At 38.7% G+C, this 19,524-nt stretch overlaps 1 protein-coding gene across 1 annotated transcript; it reads left to right on the top strand.

Annotated features, from left to right (window-relative positions):
* The first annotated feature begins 1,968 nt into the window (after positions 1–1,968).
* Positions 1,969–18,800, top strand: nt5c3a (5'-nucleotidase, cytosolic IIIA). Its single transcript, XM_062422920.1, has 8 exons — positions 1,969–2,135; positions 14,161–14,259; positions 14,812–14,881; positions 15,000–15,132; positions 15,276–15,365; positions 15,501–15,663; positions 16,224–16,424; positions 16,972–18,800. Exons 1-8 carry the CDS (start codon positions 1,998–2,000, stop codon positions 17,071–17,073), a joined length of 996 nt encoding a protein of 331 aa, XP_062278904.1. The 5' UTR covers positions 1,969–1,997; the 3' UTR covers positions 17,074–18,800.
* The last annotated feature ends 724 nt before the right edge of the window (positions 18,801–19,524 follow it).

The following is a 19,524-nucleotide window of genomic DNA, read 5'->3' as shown; positions in this document are numbered from 1 at the left end:
GTAGGGAATGGTGGTGCAGTAACAGATTTTTAAACAGAGAGAGATGGATAACTCACGCTGTTTTAACTTTCCCTGCATCAGAGGTAACACGGTGGATTTTTTAATAATAATATGTACTTAAAAACATGTTGGACTTAACTGTTAACAGCCTAACATTACGTAAAGAGTCACCTTTTCACCTTTCAATGTTGTTTTATTTTTCTTTGTTATTATTTAGGTCCGCTAGCTGCGTCTTTGCTAGGTAACGTAGAAACCAAGTAGCATTAACGTAACATTTGTTTAATTTGTGTTTACTTTAATTAATTTTTAAAAACTTCATTATTATTATTATTATTATTATTATTCCTAAGTAAACAGCCTAACTTTACCTTAAGACTAACTTTTCCAAGTCTGCTTTTAATGTTAATGATGCTTTCTTTTCTTTTGTTTTTCTCTGCATTGCTTTTTTAAATTTGATTGTGTATTTTATGTTTTCTGTAAGGTTTCAATTGTCTTTAAATACCCTAAAGCATCTTTGAGTATTGTTAAAAAGCGCTGTAGTCTATGAATAAAATGTATTATTATTATTTTTCTTTGTTATTATTTACGTCCGCTCGCTGTGTCGTTGCTAGGTAACGTAAAAACCAAGTAACACTAGTAACGTAAGCTCTACGTAACTTTGTGACGTGTAATTTGTGTTCACTTTAAAGGGGGCATGCTGACCAGGGGCGATTATAGACCCTTTTTTGGGGGTGCTCACTGCTCAAGCACCACTAAATTTAATCTCAACACCCCTAAAAAATCAATGGATAAATACAACTTTAATTATTATGCGAGCTTGTCTGTCAGAGATGGGACAAACACTTATGCTGGAGGTTCAAATGGTTTTATTTTAACATGTTTAATGTACTATGGATAGTTCTGTCATTAATGCTGCAACATTAACTATCATTAACTAACTTCAAGTCCTCTCTGTAGAAATCTGTGATTGTTTATTCTGAACTATAATTATTATTATTGTACACTATAGTAGACCACCCTACTATATATTGATATTTCTTGTTGTAATTTACATTATCCAGTGAAATGAGTGGTTTAGCAGAGGGGTTTGAACACTTGCAGGGCATTGTATGTCAAATTCTCATTAGGAACTGAGCCCCCCTAAAGGTCTGATCCTAGAATCGCCCCTGATGATGATGATGAACCCTTAAACAGGCAACGTGCACCAGGAGATACATATACATATATACAGGTTTTATACCTTAATAAGGGGCAACATATCCTGGAGGAGATTCATCTCATAAAATCCAAAATATACTAAATATGTTAAAAATGATTTGTGGAAATGTTTTACTTAGGTGCAAATGAGATAACTAGTAACATCTAAGTTAAATAAAAAGAATAATTTTCACATGTCATTTTCCACACATGCCCGTTTAAGGGTTAAGGTAAATTAATTATTATTCTACTACTGTGTAATCTTTATCTTAAATTACAAATGGCAATTTTGTGTTGATGAACGATGAACGTAAGACAGAGCAAATGATGAAAGATGGCTCTGTTTTCATTATATCACGACTTGTTTTAATCAAATCGACTTTAAATTCAATCAAATCATTTGATAATTCATCACTCTATTTTTCATTTCATATCCATTTTTACCCCCACTATATTTCAATTCATGTGCATTTTCATCACCTCCATTTTTATCAATTAATTTTTGTTACTTCCACCCCTCATAGTTTAAGGGTTAAGGTTGTTATTATTTTTATTACTATTATTATTACTACTGTAAATGTGCAATAACAATGTGTGTTTTCATAGACGATCTTCGGTGACTTTTCGGTGTAAACAGGCTCTGAAATGTGTTTTTTTCTGCAGAGTGACTGGTCTTCCTCTGCATTAGACGATCTTCGGCTGCACGGCGGCTGTTGACAGGAGGCAGGACGGGATCCCCCCCCCCCTCCTCTCCGAACGGCGGGAGGGCAGGCCGGTGGAGGAACAGCGGACCGACCGTCATGGACAGGACGGCCGTGGTGAAGGTCGGAGCCGCGGCTAGCGCCAGCGTCTGCGCGCTGTTCGGCGGCGTGGTTCTGGCTCAGTACATCGTCGCCAAGAAGAAGCGAGCGGGCAAGAAAACCAGGATCATAGAGATGGTGAGTAGAAAAGACGACAGCCCCCAAAAAAAAACCACTGCGTCAAGATGGCGGCAGGAAGATAGCGTGAGACCGGAAGCTGAGAGCGCGACGCTTTCAAACTAATGTGACATTCTGATGGTTGTTGTGTGTCATTGAGATGTTGTCAGGAGAAAAATGTTGTTTATTACACCAAAGTATTACTCTGTAGGATGTAGAAATCAGCAACGATTTAGTTCTTAACTACTAGGAACCAGCAGCTGTTCAGTTTTGAAACCTGTATCTCAAAATAATGACTTATTAACTCAAAAATAATAAGAAACTATCTCTAAATAATGAAAAACTATCTCTAAGTATTCTCAGTAACTCAAAATAATGACATAATAACTCAAAAATAATGACATAGTGTCTCCAGAATAATGACTTAGTAACTCAAAATAATAAGAAATTTATCTAAAAAATAATCTTAGTATCTCAAATTAATGAGATACTATGCAGAGAGAGCGACCCTTCAAAATGTGACATTCTGACAGTATTGTGTCATTGAGGTGTTGTCAGGAGAAAATGTTGTTTATTACACCATCATATTACTCTGTAGGATGTAGAAATCAGCAACAATTTAGTTCTTCACTACAAGGAACTAGCAGCTGTTCATTATTGAAACCTGAATAAGGAGTTTAATACATTCATATTACCGCTCACAGTCTCAACTATGGAAGCCCATATCCGCCCATGTGATGAAAAAACAATTATTTAAGTCATTATAATGAGAAACTGTCTCTTGACTAACAGGAACTTCTTTTTTATTTCTACACATTGGCAGAAAAACGGGCTTCGATACTTAACAGTGTTAGTGCAGTAATTGTAATAGCAAATAAACAAGTTAGGAGCATAAAGTGACAGTCAATCATATCAAAATAAATAAACAAATACTAAAATACAAGCACACAGCCGATTAAAAGCAATTCATGCCTGAGCAGCTGATGCAATGCGCTCTTTTTATTCTGAAAACCACCCCCGGCCCTTTTGACGCTGTGCTCTCACTGTGGTAACTTGACAACAGCAGCTTCTCCACCACGCTTTCTCACGCAGGCGCGGATGTTCCCTAAAAACAGCAGCTGATTTTTTTTTTAGAGGTCACCAGCTAGCTTTTATCTCCCCCCCAATAGAGAAGAGCAGCAGCAGCTTCCTGTCTGAGAGCAGAGAGCTTTTGACAGTCAGTGATGCTCCCTTACAGCCTGTCCTCTGTCCTGCAGGCAGCTCTGTGTGTCTGTTGTTTAACAGGCAGCATGCAGGTTACACAAGATTCAGCAGCCCCCCCCCCCAACTCAGTCCGGCTCTCTAACCTGTCCGACAGGAACCAGGCTGGACTCCCACACCTCCCCCCCCTGTTCAAGTGTAAATATTCAACACAAACTGCAGAATATAAATGAAAAACAAGGAGTTTAAAATGTGTCAGAGGCAGAAATACAGCATGTGTCTTTGCTGTTAAATGTGAGGCACCTGAAGGTCACAGAAGTAGTTATTTTTAGGCTTTGGTGTTTTTATGTTTATAAAGATCTGGTATTATGGACCATTTTATACTTAAAAAAACATCTGTGACATCTTCTTCACTAAGAGTTGTTTAGATTTGTCTAAAACAAGGGTTTCTGCTGGGTTTTAACAAGTCTAAAATTTGATCATCTCAATTTTAGGCCTTAAAAAGTCTTAAATATGTCCATACGTTGCATACTTGGTCTTAGATTACATTTAGTTAAGTCGTAAACATGTACGTTCATTAACTGCCTTGGTGGGATTCACAGTTAGATCTGTGTGTTGTAGTTCTCTCTGAAGGATCCAGGTAGCGTTGGCTTCAACAATCAGGGTTCAGTGGTTGGTTAAAACCGATGCCAAACCATCAATTATTATCAATTAGACACACTTGGTGTGAAAGCACTGGTGTCACACTCAATATCACATCACATATTTTGCTACTGCGATTTTCCTTACTTTTTCATACTTCGTGTAGGTCTTTTATTTAAATTATAATGGGCTTAAAAAGTCTTAAATGTAACTAGTTCAAACCTGCAGAAACCCTGAAAACCATCTTTCCTTACAGCCTCGATTCCCCTCCGTCCCCCAGCAACTATTTACATAAAATCTGCATATTAATAACCATCTTTCTATATTCAGAAAGGTTTGTTTTGTGTGTGTGTTGGTATTAAGGCAGGAAAACAAATAAGCAACTTAGCTTTTTACCTCCTAGTTTATCTACCTATTGACCACATAGTTCAGTAAAGAGGAAGAGTACACGTGTTATAATGGTTAACATGCCATTATAAGTTGTAGTTTTATTTCAGACTTCAAAGCAGATTTTTTTAGACTTTGAACAGTAGGTGTTGCTTTATATTGCGGCCGTATCTGTGTGATTCATGTTTTCAGTTGCTCGGCTCCACCTTTCTATGAACTGCCCACTCACACAAGCTCATTCAACATTCAAAAAGTTAGCCCCCCCCCCCCCCCCCCCCCCCGGTCTCACAAACTGAGCCGTCACGTTTCACTTTTTCATCTTCTCTGCAGTAGAAATGGTTGATCAGCTCCCAAAGCGTCTGCAGGTAAAACATTCCTGGTTTTTTTTATCTCTTGTTCATTTTCCTGCTAGATAAAACTCCTCCGCTTCATAACGTTCAGTCGTCGTCGTCTCGCAACAGTCTGAATGTTTTTAGAGCGGCGCAGTTTGTTGACCGTTAACCACCTCACATCTGCTTGTTTGCATAATTCTTGATTTAGGAAGTGAAAGATTTGACTGCCGGTTTGTGAAATTCATCAAACTAACCCGAGGAAAGGCACGCTCAGACATCCAGAGCTCTCCCTCAGATAAATTAATGAATACAGTTAGTTTTATTCAGTGAGTCTGCTCAGTTTAGTTTAGTAGGACTGAAACTAACAATTATTTAAATGATTGATTAATCCGACTTGAATTTTCTTGATTAATTGTTGGTCAGAAAAAAGGTGAAATGGGTCGATGAAGCTGTTTTGGTCCACAGATTAAAGATATTCAGTTTCCTGTCATCAAGGACTGAAGGAACAGAAAGTATTCACTGTAACCAGAGACTTTTTTTTTCCTTTTTTAAAAAAAGACTCAAAATGATTTATCTATTATAAAAACAGCAGGGTGAATCCTTAAAAAGTCTTAAAATGTGTGGACTTGTAGGAGTTAAGGCGTTTTTCCTTTAAAGAGACATTAAAAGTCATTAAATGTGTACTTAAAATAATGTGCAGACACCCTGAAACAGTTGTTGATTAGTTTAATTAATCGATTAATCGTCAAATTGTTGCAACTCTGCCGCCACTTATCGCTCGTGTTTAACTCATCGAACGGAGAAACAGAAACGGCGTAAACACTTTTTAGCCACAAACCTCCACGGATGTTCCCAAAGTGCCACATAAAAAGCAAAGCTGCGGGGCAGCATCATCTGGTGAAAGAGTGAAACCAGGTGATGGTGGGTTTTTTGGGGGGTTTTAGTAGCCGCTGAAACTGCCGGACAGAAACTTAATTTCCTGTCTCGACCCTCAGCGCAGGAAACTTGTGATCTTCTGTTTTTTTATGTCGCCTTGAAGACGAACACACATCCGCTTTAAACCCACGGGAGCCTTAAAAAAACCTACATTACTTCAACTCAGACAGGCTTTCATCCTCGGTGACCGTTCCTCCCTCCGCAGTGAGATTTGTGAGGAGTTGGTGGTATTTTGTGCAGTTTAATGCGTCTATTTACAGGATGGGTACTGAATGAAATCCATCACATGGTGCAGTTTAGCTCTATAACGCTCAGAAATGTTGTATTTTTATTAGAAAAAAGCTCAAATGTATTAAAGTTTCCCTCTCTAGATTCAAGTTAAACTGTTCAAGAACTCTACAGCAGGTGATTTGTTTCTTCATGTTCTCTATAAGCTCACTCTGGTGATTTATTTGGCTTTATATTTTGTCTTGTAGTTTGTTTAGAGTTGTTTTTTTTAGTGGTGTTATTGTGTTTCTAAGTGAGGAGTCTGTTTTGTCTGAGACTGTGTTTCAGCTGATTCACCACTAGAGGGCAGAAAAGAGCAACGTTTCTGTCTGTAGAGCTTCAGAGGGGAGGAGGGGAGAAGGGGGGGGGCACTGTACACATCTTCAGAGCAAATCAGGGTTTTTATTTTAACATTTAACATAAGATATAATCACTTCCTGTATTACAGTAATCAGAACTGGGTGTATATTTGTGTAAAGTGACAGCGATAAGACCCAAACGCTGACTATCAGCTCTACAGAACTACAATCTGTCGTCTGCGAAGGTCGTGATAAGAAACAGATGTGTGTACGCAACGATTCACAGACTTCACTATAATGTGCTCCCAGGAAAGATAAAACAAGGGGAGAGGATATTTTAAAGAGTCTAGTGTGAGTTCATTAACAGGTTCTTTACTGGGAGCGGTGCTGATTGTTCAGTCTGACAGCCGCAGGGAGATTGTTGGTTGTTTTTGTTGTTTTTAGGATGTGTCCTGCTCAATATTGACAAAATGCTTTAAAATTTAAATGTAGACATACTCCAAAAATATTTCTTTTCATTTTATGTTTTTAAAATAAAATAATTATTAGTATAAGTCCACTTAAATACACACTGGAGGTGGATAAAATATTTAATATTTATCATTCTTTTGACATTTTCAGGAGCATTCAGTCTTACTTTGGTAAAAAAATGGTGCAAATATCATTTCATATGACATAAAACCAACAAAAAAACTAAATTTACATTTGCTTTTAAAACTAGTTTTTAATGAATTGGTCGTCTTTTCGATCATTATTTGTCTCTGACCCAGATATAAGTTGACAGTTTTCCTCATTCAGAGGAGGTGGAGGGTTAGTGGAATGGATAATGCTGCTTGTTTCACATTTCCAACCAACTATGATCGTCTCCTAACCCCTGACCCCTGACCCCGTGGTTAATACCGTAGACATGACTACAAAAGTCACGCAGTCACGTAAGGCGGGTAGATTAACAACCTTAATTTCTCGTGTTTTTAATAAAAGAAAAGTCAAAGTGTTAATCAGCAGCTGAAGAGTCACTGAGCAGAGCTACTGATGTCTGACTTCACTGTTAACACCACTCACTGGTGCTGAAAGAGGAAGGTTTCTGCTTTTACTCACACTAAATGTCAGACCGCTTTCACATAATGTTACAACGACAGTGAAATTAATAATAATGGGACGTACAGACACAGTGCAGATAACGTTTTTGACAAGATAAGATAATCCTTAATTTAAGTTTGCATTATTACAGCAGCAAAGTGGACAGTAAAATAGAAGAGCAGCAATACGAAAAACAATAAAGAATAAGTATGAAAGAACAACAATAGTGGAAAAATATATAATAAAATAATTGTTACATTATTTACAAGAATAATGGGATGTCTTACTTTTTATTAACTTTAAAAGGAGGAGAAAAAAAAGGAGTAAGAGGAGAGGATGACAGCTGAGTGCTGTGTTGTGTCCCTGATTACTCACAGAGGAAGTTATTTAACTGTTTTCCGTTTTTAAAACAGCTGAGATAAGCCGATCATTCAGTATAACAGGCGCTCATGAGTTCACTCAATCATCATATCATCAGTATCATGGTGCACGATGCGTAACTATCTATCATCTATCCCTCAGAGTCAGGACACGCTGTAATGCACACTGTGCTGCTCACTTTATTTATTCATTCACTTATTTAGTTATTTCCATCATGAACATGCTGGAATGACTATAAATGACCCTTAATTACCAAGTAGCCAATCAGAAGGCATGTTTTTTTTTTTTAATGTCCGTGTGGAGGGAGCTGCAAAGATAATAAAAGTTTTTCCCTAGCGTGTCCGGACCTTTTCCAGCGGCCGCGCCGACTTATCAGTAGCGGCAGATGGCCGTAACCATGACGACCAAAGCAGCAGCTCCCGCTGTAGGTGTGGTCCTCCGAAACCGATAAAGGGCAAAGTTTTACAGACAAAGTTTTTAAAAGAAGAAGATGTTGAAATCTTTCTACATTTAAACATTTTAAGGTTTTATCAGTACATGAATTAGGGAGTGGGGGGGGTTAAACACTCCTCCATGGCTGGAGTCAAAGGTCATCAAGGACTCGTGTAGCTCAGGTGGGATTTCAGAGGAATGCCAGACGGGACCTCAACCCTCACATGCTGTTCATATTCGACACCCTCACAGTATGTTCTGGGTCTAAGAATCCCCTCATAAAAAGTGTCTATACGAATTGTTGAACCACAGATGTGTTTAGGAAGCATCAAAAGTCGATCTGACTGATCAATAAATGTGATTAAACCTTGATTCATGTTACAGAGAGCAGAGAGAGTGTATTTTTTAGCTTTTACACCACTAAACATCTCCTATCACACAAGATCATGTCCTATTTTACCTAAGACATGAAAATATAACATAGCAATAATGATGTAAATGTTATTCTATATGTAAAGGTAAAATGAGCAGAACTTTATGGAGCTGTGGGGTTTATTGTATAACCATTAGAGCCATCAGTCTTCACTGCTACATCATAAAGAAATCCTCATAACTACTATCTTATTAAAACTATTAACTATTCATTTCACTAAAAAACACGTCAATAGATACGCTCACATTTGACCCAGAACAGCCTTTGTGGATGAAATTTGTGGCACGTTTATAAAAGTTTAACATTTTAAAATATTTTCATTTTTGTGCATTTTGGGCCACTTTAGGAAAAGTCATCAAATTTCAGGGTAAAAGAAATTTGGGGTGTTTTTACACTGATACCGATATATCTGTGACAGGCCAATATCAGCAGATCAAATGCTGACTATCAGACTCATTTAAAGCTGCTGTAACTGACTGAAGCTTTGAAATGTTACGTTCAGGCAAACAGAAACAAATCTGAAACTTCTCCTCACTGAGGTTCCTTCACACAGTTTATCTGCTCAGATGCATTTTCTCCACTAATGGCTTTAAGAGATATGAACAACTCAAAGTGCATCTGCAGCCTGCAACAAAAACCTTTGGAATCACGTCCACACAGACGGCCACCGCCTCAACAAACACAAACACTGCATACCGTCACGTTTCTTTGCCACAAATTTGAGGAAACTATCGACTTTATTCTGATTTGATCGTGTTGACATTAACCACATATGGGTCAGTGACAAATAAGGGTCGGCAAGATGAGCAAATCAAAAATATCTTTAAAAATAGTTTTAAAAGCAGCATCAGGTTTGTTAAAATGTACATTTAGTATTTTTGTTGGTTTTATGTCGTTTGAAATGACATTTGCACCTTTTAAAAAACAAACAAACAACCAAAAGTAAGACTGAATGCTCCTGAAAATGTCAAATGGTGTAACCACAAAATAATGATAACATTTAAATATTTTATCCACCTACAAGTGTATTTAAGTGGACTTTAAGTATCCTGATCTCCATGGTTACCAGATGAAATGTAATATTTAGAACAATTATATTCCATTACCTTTATTTAATATAAAAAGTTATAATGTAAGATCATGCCAAACTAGTTGATATGGTGTTTTATTGAGAATTTACTGTTTTTAAGCAAGTTGAATTATTTGGTACAAAGTTTTTATGGTAACACCACTTAGACATTTTTGCCATAATCCTCTAATATATTCTCTCTAAATGGATTAAAAGCAGAAATTTGATGCTGAGTCCACAAAAAAAGGATGTGTGCAAGTTATTCATACGTTTATTTTCACATTTTAACCCTTTAAATTTGACTAAACCACATGGACACAAAAATGTACATCGTCGCCGAAACTCACATTAAAATGAAATTAAATGAGATGAAAAAAGAAAGAAAGAAAAAGATAAATCTGCTGTTGCAAACACGGTCAAATCCAAAACATCCAAAGTGAAGATAGTGAGAGAACGCCTCAGGACTAAATGAAAACACTCCCCGCTCTTCTTGTGAATCCGGTGCAATGATTGGCGGTCCCAGGTCTTCTGTGTGCAGCAGGGACGTGCTGTAATTGTGGTGAGGTGGAACCGGAGAGCGTCGACCTAGTTTTGGGGGAGTCTCGGTATGTGAGCTGTTATGAGATCAGCTTAGGGAAAAGATAGTTGGCCTCATGTTCCCGTCTCACACCAGTCGGACCAGCAACGTCACGCCAGGACAGATCAGCAGAGCAATGAGGAGCAAGAAGAGGAGAAGTCTTAGTCAGCAGCAGTTGAGCCTGAGGATACATTCCCAGTGTTGAGCTAGAGTTTAAACGCAGAATTCAACCTTTTAAACATCTTTTTCGACGCTGGTGCGTCTGATTTCCACCACTTCTCTCTTTTTAAATGATGGAAATGATCTTAAATTTGAGGTGCCAGAATGTATAAACCTGAATATATTCACATGTGAGACGATGAAACCAGACAATTTAACGATTAATCGATTTATTCAATTAGTTGGTGATTATTTTTAAAAGTTGGCAACTAATTGAATAGACTATTAGGTATTGATAATGCACTGGACTTAACCGTTTGATACTCTTTAGGGTCTATATAAACAATAATTGATTGATTGATTGATTCCACTCCACTACATTGTGAAGACTTATATTGTACTTTTCTCTCAACTACATTTGTTTGACAGCTTTAGTTACTAATAACTTTGCAGATTTAGGTCATTAATACAAAATTTAATCAACTAATAAATTATAATTTACCCAGCAGTGTAAACTTTTTACCAATTTGTTTACACAATAATTTATTAGTACTTACATTATTGTCAACTGGGTCAATTCTACATAAAAATAACTTTACATTTGGTACTTTAAGTATATTTTGATTCTGATGCCTTACATACTGTTAAGGGTTACATTTGACCCATTTTTGCATTTGAGAGTTTGTAAAAACACCCTATACACTTTTATTTTAGCTGGTCTTTTACCTAATGTGACCCACAGTGTACAAAAATGGAAATAAAATACACATTTTTATGAATGGGAAAGTGCAAATTTGACCTGTGTTTATTTAAAAAACATTCACCTGGACCATAAAATAGTGATTGTGAATGTCTTTTATTTAACAAACATTTCTAAATGACAGATGGTGAATTTATGAATGTGAATTAGTGGAGAGACTAAGTATGAGTCAGGACATGAACAGTATGTAAAGGGTTAAAAGCAGTTTTAAATAACAGTTTAAGTATCGATAAAGTCCAAACTGGTGCTTTTACTTTTCAGTTAATTATCCAGCAATAAGCTCTTCTTCGCTTGTCGTTAACTTGGAGTGTGTGTTTGCACAAATTCCCAAATCCATCACAGGCTTCACGTTTTTTCTGGTGATTTATTCCATCGGTTTGACGTGATATTGATCACACAAATACAATAATGGAGGACTCTGGATTAGCTGACACAAGAAAAGAGGGTTTTTTTTTTTTTTTTTTTTTTTTTTTTGGAGAGGACAACTTTGGGCCCCGAGGCCACTCAAGAGGGTTACACCTAATGAACTGTGTGTGTGTGTGTGTGTGTGTTTGTGTTTGTGTTTGTGTGTGTGTCTGTGTGTGTGTGTGTGTGTGTGTTTGTGTGTGTGTGTGTGTGTGTGAGAGAGAGAGAGAAGTACATGTAATTAAATCTAAATGATGAACATGTTCAGACTCAACCAGTTTCTGTGTGAGAGAATGAAGAGATAAGACACTGTGTATCTTTGTGTGTATTTATGTGTGTGTGTGCATGTGTGCATGAATGTGAGGCACGTCCGCGTGTGAGTGTCATATGTTACTGACCATTGACCAAACAGCCTGACACTCACACCGAACCTTGACCCTCGTGACCTGTCATGCAGCGTCAAGCTATTTACTGGCGTGTTTGTGTGTTTGTGTGTGTGTGTTTGAAATGTGTGTGCTCAGCAGTAGTAATACTGAAGCCTACCCTAATTGATTTTTAAAGGTTCCTTTTTCAAGAGGTCAAAGGTCACATTACTGGAACAAGGGTATATGTCATTTTTCTTCTACTGGCCCCATTCCACGCCTATTTATATTGAAACTGTTTGTGTGTGTGTGTATGTGTGTGTGTGTGTGTGTGGGGGGGGGAGGGGTTATGTTGTTGCTCCTATTTTTGGGCGACGCCCCCTCCTGCTGCTGTAGATATATAAGCCCTCGCCAGCCACACAATCTTTTCTTCACTCTTGTTTTTTAGCTGAGACAACAAACCCTCGAGGTAAGTGTGTGTGTGTGTATAACTAACTGGTTATGCTTCATCATGCTGTAGCCTTTTTATTTTATTTTACTTCAAACTAGACTGATTAGACTGTAGAAGAACAAACATCTACCACTTCTGCTGTTTTTGGGATGCTTTGACCTTTGACCCCTCAGCATTTGTAGCATACATTGTCTTGTCTGAGGTTAGACGGTAGCATCAGAACTCACTCTCGGGTCTTTTAATGCTGCAAATTGTGTTAAAAAACTAAACAAGGAGCAGGACCGTGATGAAGAACATCTGGCAGGTTCCCACTCTGCATCGTCAGAGTCTCGTATCGTGTTTAATTTCTGAGAAGGGTGTTTCTTCTTTTTTTTTTTGCTGTTTTGAACGGCGAGTTTGAATTTCTTTGACATCAGGAGGAACACGCCCTCTTTAAGACTGCTGCTGCCGCCACCCCGACTTGTTTTTATACAGATGTGACCCTAAGGAAAGGAATGCAGAGACTCCGAATACCCTGTCATTTAAAAAATGAATGTGCGGTCCGTGTGTGTGTGTGTGTGTGTGTGTGTGTGTGTGTGTGTGTGTGTGTGTGTGTGTGTGTGTGTGTGTGTGTGTGTGTGTGTGTGTGTGTGTGTGTGTGTGTGTGTGTGTGTGTGTGTGACTAAAGAGCCGACAGAAACAAAATAAAGGATTCAAGTTTTATATTTAGTTTCTGTTCTGGGTGTTGTGTTTCTGTGGGGATCAGAGTGATTCATGAGGTGCTAAGGAGCCTGAAGCTGATTATGTAAGCCCTGAGGGGGGGGGGGGGGGGGTGTTTGCAGAGTGTGTGTGTCCCTGTGTGTATTTGTGTACTTTAGTTTTTCAGTTGTTGGCTTTTCATCAGCACAGTCAACACCTACTGTATGCGCAGTGTGTCCACTCCTCTCATCTGTCAGCTGTCAAGATTATTATCATCATAAAGAGCGTTAAAGCGTTTTATACGTCCATAGCAGAATACACTGATTTATACACGCTACGGGTTGATAGATAGATGTCTGCAGAGCTGCAATGATAAATCCATTCGTTAATTACCAACTATTAAAGTATTGGCCAACTACTTTTCTAATTAATTAATCATTTTGGTTAATATATTATGGTTTCTTTAGTTTTTACCGACGCTCAGATATGAATGAATGACGACGGGCTGAAGTTTCCTCTCTGCACGGCGACGGCTGTTTGTGTGTTTGTTAAGCTCGTTATACAACACCGACAGATTCCAAACATTAGCTGCTTCGTAACCCTGAAGTAACCCCCCCCCCCCCCTCATACCCCCCTCCTCACACACCCCCGCCACAGGAGTGTGTGTCTGATCCAGGGAACACTGTGTTCAATTACTCTGAAGGGAATGTTGAAAAAAACATTTGAATTCATGAGTTAGTTATGATTTATGTGACAGGAGAGGTGTGGAGTTTATAATCAAGAAGGAACATGTCTTCATGCCTGATACACACACACACACACACACACACACACACACACACACACACACACACACACACACACACACACACACACACACACACACACACTCACACACACACACACACACACACACACACACACACAACTCCTTCTGCTCTTCATCCTCTCCTCCTCCCACTCTTCCTCGTCGTTGTCAGCCTCCTCTTCATACCAGAGCTCTCAGCGTAGATAACCTGCAGGAAAACACCGCTGCAGTGACACCTGAAGGCTATCAGGACTTTTCTCCAAGCTCATGATGATGAAGCATCTTCATAGTTTCAGTATTTTCCTCGTCTGTGTTATCTAAAATATGAACCTCACTCTCTCTCTCTCTCTCTCTCTCTCTCTATCTCTCTCTCTCTCTCTCCCTCCAGATGCCTCAATTTGAGAAGTCGACGGTCCATATGAGGGACCCCGAGAGGGTGGAGCAGATCATCTGTGGTCTCATCAAGGGAGGGGCCTCCAAACTTCAGGTAAATACACCAAGTCCTGAACAGCGCCGCCCGGTGGCAAAATATGTTTAAGAGGACTCAGAATATAAAGACAACATACAGCTAAAACTGAGACAACAAAAGCTAGAAAATATAAGCAAACATAAACATATAACAGTTATGTAAAAGTAAGTAAGTTGTGATATACACTCACTGGTCTCTTTATTAGGAACACCTGTGCAATCTAATTCAATCTAATACAACAGCTCTGCTTTAGAGTCTACATTTATGAAGTTTAGACATTTTCAGTTTTTGGTAACATTGTAAAAAATGTGATAATTCTACTTTATGTTTATTGCTGAGGTCGTACTAAGAGGTGGTGGCGTACTAGGGTGCATTATATTGAATGGTGTTCCTAATATTTTGCCTCTCTCATGTATGTACTCTTTTAAACATTGGATGGTTGTGTTGATGTGTGTTTAGTGCTTTAGGCCACTCGGTCTTTTAGGTTCTCTGTGAGTTACTCTGCTTCTTCTACTGTATGTTTCGGTATTTAAAGTTTCCGTCTCTCACACCTGTCCGACTTCAATGCAGATCATCACCGACTTCGACATGACGTTAAGCAAGTTTGCCATCAACGGCAAACGCTCCCCGACGTGTCACAGTAAGTACAACCAGAGAAACACACACGAGACTTCTACTCACCGGTGTCAGGAACTATAGACTGTAGTGTGTTTGAAACTTAACTTATAATACTGATATTCTTCTTCTTCTCTGTGCAGATATCATCGATGACTGCAAGCTGGTGACGGAGGAATGCAGGCAGAAGCTGCTGGAGCTGAAGAATAAATATTATCCCATCGAGATCGACCCTAATCTCACCATGGAGGAGAAATACCCATTCATGGTGGAGTGGTAAGGCACACACACACACACACACACACACACACACACACACACACACACACACACACACACACACACACACACACACACACAGCTAATGTCAGGTTTGTGTTTCGGCTCACATTTAAATGCGTGTGTGTGTGTGTTTGCAGGTATTTCAAATCTCACACGCTACTCGTGGAACAGCGGCTAGAGAAAGACAAACTGCCAGATGTGGTGAAAGAGTCTGACGCTGCACTCAGGTATCTGTTCCTCTGATATAATGAACTTTTAACAGTACAGCACACTGTAGCATGTAGCATGTAGCATGTAGCATCATTCATACGTATAGAACCGATAACTGACGTTATTACTGTACGATCACCGCTGCGTTTCAGGGAAGGCTTTGAGCAGTTCTTTGACCGCCTGCACCAGCACAGCGTCCCCGTCTTCATCTTCTCGGCCGGTCTAGGCGATGTCCTGGAGGAGATCATCCGCCAGGCCGGAGTCTACCACCCCAACGTCAAAGTCGTCTCCAACTTCATGGACTTCGACGACAACGTGCGTCTCTTCACATTTACGTTTTTCACAATTTCTCATCCAGTCAAGCAGCTCTGTGTTAAACTACTTAAACATTTTGGTGACCTCGAGTCAGGAAAGGAAGAAGGGAGGAAGGAAGGGAGGAAAGGAAAGGAAAGAAGGAAGGGAGGAAGGGCGGAGGAAAGAAGGAAGGTAGGAGGGAGGGAGGAAAGAAGGAATGAGGAGGGAGGAAAGGAAAGGGAGGAAGGACGGAGGAAAGAAGGAAGGAGGGAGGGAGGAAAGAAGGAAGGGGGGGGAAGAAAGAGAAGGAGGGAGGAAAGGAAGGAGGGAAGGAATGAAGGAGAGAGGGAGGAAGGAAGGACAGACGGAAGGAAGAAAAGGGGAAGGAAAGAAGGAAGGGAGGAAAGAGAGGAAGGAAAGAAAGAGAGAAGGAGGGAGGGAGGACAGACGGGAGGAAGGAAGGGAGGAAAGAAGGAACAGTCAATTTGACCCAGGAGGACGACACAAAGGTTAAACATTTTGTTGAACCTCATTTTATACTTTTAAAGGATTTTAATGTCTTACTCCCGGCCGTCTCACAGGGAGTCCTGAAGGGTTTCAAAGGCGAGCTGATCCACGTCTACAACAAGCACGACGGCGCCCTGAGGAACACGGAGTATTTCAAACAGCTGAGGGAGTACTGCAACATCATCCTGATGGGCGACTCGCTCGGGGACCTCAGCATGGCCGACGGCGTTCCCAACGTGGAGAACATCCTCAAGATCGGCTTCCTTAACGACAAGGTACGAAAAGATGCGGGGAAAGTCCTTAACTCTCACATATACTGCTCAGCGTCATGTTTGAGAGCTTTAAAAACACCCAATACACATTTCTGCTAGGTGGACTTTTCCTAATGTGATACTGAATGTACAGAAATGGACATTTTTGTGCAGCTGCTGTCCAAATTTGACTTGTTTTATTACAAAATTCAAAAAATCAGCATTCAAACATGTTGCTGTATTCTTCATATTCTATAAAATGTTCTCCTAGACCATTAAATAGTGATTGTACATAAATATAATACACTCTTCATTTAGGATTAATCAAACATTTATGAATGACTGATGGGGCTTTTATGAATGTGAGTTGGTGTAAAGACTAATTATGAGTCAGAATATGAAGAGTATGGGAGAGTTAAACATCTGTAGGTTTGGAAAACAGAGTTCGGAGTTTAAAAAAAGGCAGAAATTGCACCTAAAGTTTTTATTCATCATTCATCATTTATCATCTATGTGTCATTCAGTGCTGCTGTGAGATTTATGAGTTTCTGTCTGTGGTCTGACCTCACAGGTGGAGGAGCGACTGGACAAATACCTGGACTCTTATGATATCGTCCTGGTGAAGGACGAGACTCTGGAAGTGCCCAATGCCATTCTCCAGAAGGTTCTATAACTCCACCTCCAGGAGTTTACCCCTCCTCCCACCACCACCCACCAAAATCCACTACTCTCCTCCTCTTGTTAGCCCCTCCCTCCCTCCCTCCCTCCCACCTCCAGCCTTTCAGACTCGTCGTTTGGACTGGACACCATCATCTCTCCCCTCCATTCACTCTGGATCTCAGTTGGGTCACCTCCACTACTCTGCACCCCTTCTATCAACCCCCCCCCCCTCTCCTCTCCACCTCCACCCTCTAAAAAGCCTTTTTAAAAGACATTTTACATCTCCTGAATGAACTGTTTTAAAAGTCTGTGCAGCAGCAGCCGAGTCCGTTTCTGGTGTTATTTTTTTTATTTTTGTTTTTTGTCTGTTCAAATCATTTCTAAAAGTTCTCTTCAAGTCATTTATGGAAAAAAAGAAAAGAAAAGAATAACCAAAAGTGAGAAATAAAATAACCCCACGAACTCTCACTCCACCTTTTAAAAAATATATAATTTGCACATTATTGTTAGCATTGTTATTCATAGGATTATTTATGATGTGGTAATATTTGTACACCATGAAGCCGATGTTATCTCTGAAGCTCTCTCAGCACCTCAAACACTCAAATAGTTTAACTCGTAAAGTTTTGCTATTTGAGTTTTAAGAGGTTCGAGATTATAGAAGCAACTTGATGCAAAAAAAGGACCTTTAAAAAAAAAAATGCAATTCCTTGTGAAAAATAAATAATAATTAAAATGTGTTGCTAGGTGACAGCAGCAGTATGAAGACCACCTGCACAGTATTTTATTTAGAGATTAAAAAATGGACGTGTAGGGCAGAGGAGGAAAAAAACGCACTTTAAATTCAGTGTTTTTTTGGGGGGCAGTATTTGAATTTATGGATGTATGTACAGGTTCTTGCACAGAAAAGCCATGTTTACATTAAGTAGTTTTTTCTTTTTAAACCCCCCCCCCCCCCCCACCATCATGCTTATTTGGCATCATATCAACACCCAGAAGAAGAAGAAGAAGAAGAAGCACTTTATTCTACAGCGGAAACATTAAAGGCATAATTATAAATGTCTTTATTTTTCTCCTCCTTATTAAAGCTGATTCAGTAATTAAGTGTTTTTCTCCTCGAGACCTGGAGTTTATGCACATGGTAAAAAAAAAGAAGCCCCCCAAAACCAAAGTGAGATATGATGCCTTCTTTCTTTTGTACAATAAAGTGCTGCAGAAACAAAATTTAAACATTAAAAATCTTCAATATAGATTTAGTTTTAATTCACCTTTTTTCAGTAAATGTAGAGAAACACACTGCTGTCTGTGGCTCAGTTTAAGTTCATCACGTTTTTTTGTTCTGTGGTTAAAACTGAGCACTACCTCTAAAAATATTCATCTTTTTTTTTGTTTTGTTCTTTTTTTGGGAGGTGCAAAGCTAAACAAAAAAAAAGACTTTGTGTGTCTCAACATGTTGTGTTGAATGTTCTCTATCTGTGTTTTTAAATGTGCTGCTATCACCTGCATGTTGCCTTTTCTTATCGTTACGTTTATGTGAAAAAGAAACGGGAGATAAATATATAAAAATATATAAATATATATATCAATAAAAAAATACAAAAATGAGGGATAATGTCATACTGTACATGTGGACATTATGTGGAAATGTATAAAGAATGTTGTATTTTTATGAGCCAGTGACAGTTTTTCTTTTTTTTTTCTTTTGATGGTGTGAAATTGAAAAAAATGCAATAAAATGTTGTTTTCTGAAGAGAGAAGTCATGAGTGGACAACAATCTAGACTAACATGGACCTCCTGATTGAAACCACATTATATCATCTTTATACTATATCATATTATTTATTTTAAAAGCTCATAGACTTGGCTTGTAATTAGAAGCAGGTACAAATATTTTTTAAATACAGATTAAATGTTAAATACAATGCAGCAAGGCCCAAAAAAGGTGCTTTGACTACATATATATGTACTTTCATTACTAAGATAATGAAGTTCATACTATTTTATGTTTGGTATCATAAATTAAAATAGGATGAAACTGAAATGGAAAACTGATTTATTTATTTTTTTTAAGTTGCAGTACCTTAAATGTCCATCAGATGTCACTCAAACACCACAAGAGAACTTTTAAGACGTCTGAAAGTTGGGGAACATCAGAGGAGCAGCCAACGTGGCATATTGTAAATTCAGAAACAGCTGTTTAAGGAACTGTTAGTGTGGCTCGTTGGTCTAGGGGTATGATTCTCGCTTAGGGTGCGAGAGGTCCCGGGTTCAAATCCCGGACGAGCCCTCCCTTTTTAAAAAAAGATAGTGTATACCTGTCTATAAATGGAGATTAATTATTAAAACGAATTCTACACGTTACTTTTTATAGGAAGAAATTCAACTTCAATCCTCTTAAGATAGAAGTTCAATAATACCCAAAAGATAACTAAGCAACTTTTAAACAGAATTATGTATATGGAA

The sequence above is a fragment of the Scomber scombrus genome, chromosome 7 (genome assembly GCF_963691925.1).
Source record: "Scomber scombrus chromosome 7, fScoSco1.1, whole genome shotgun sequence".
NCBI classification, from domain to species: Eukaryota; Metazoa; Chordata; class Actinopteri; order Scombriformes; family Scombridae; genus Scomber; species Scomber scombrus.
This window is presented reverse-complemented; position numbering and strand designations above follow the sequence as displayed.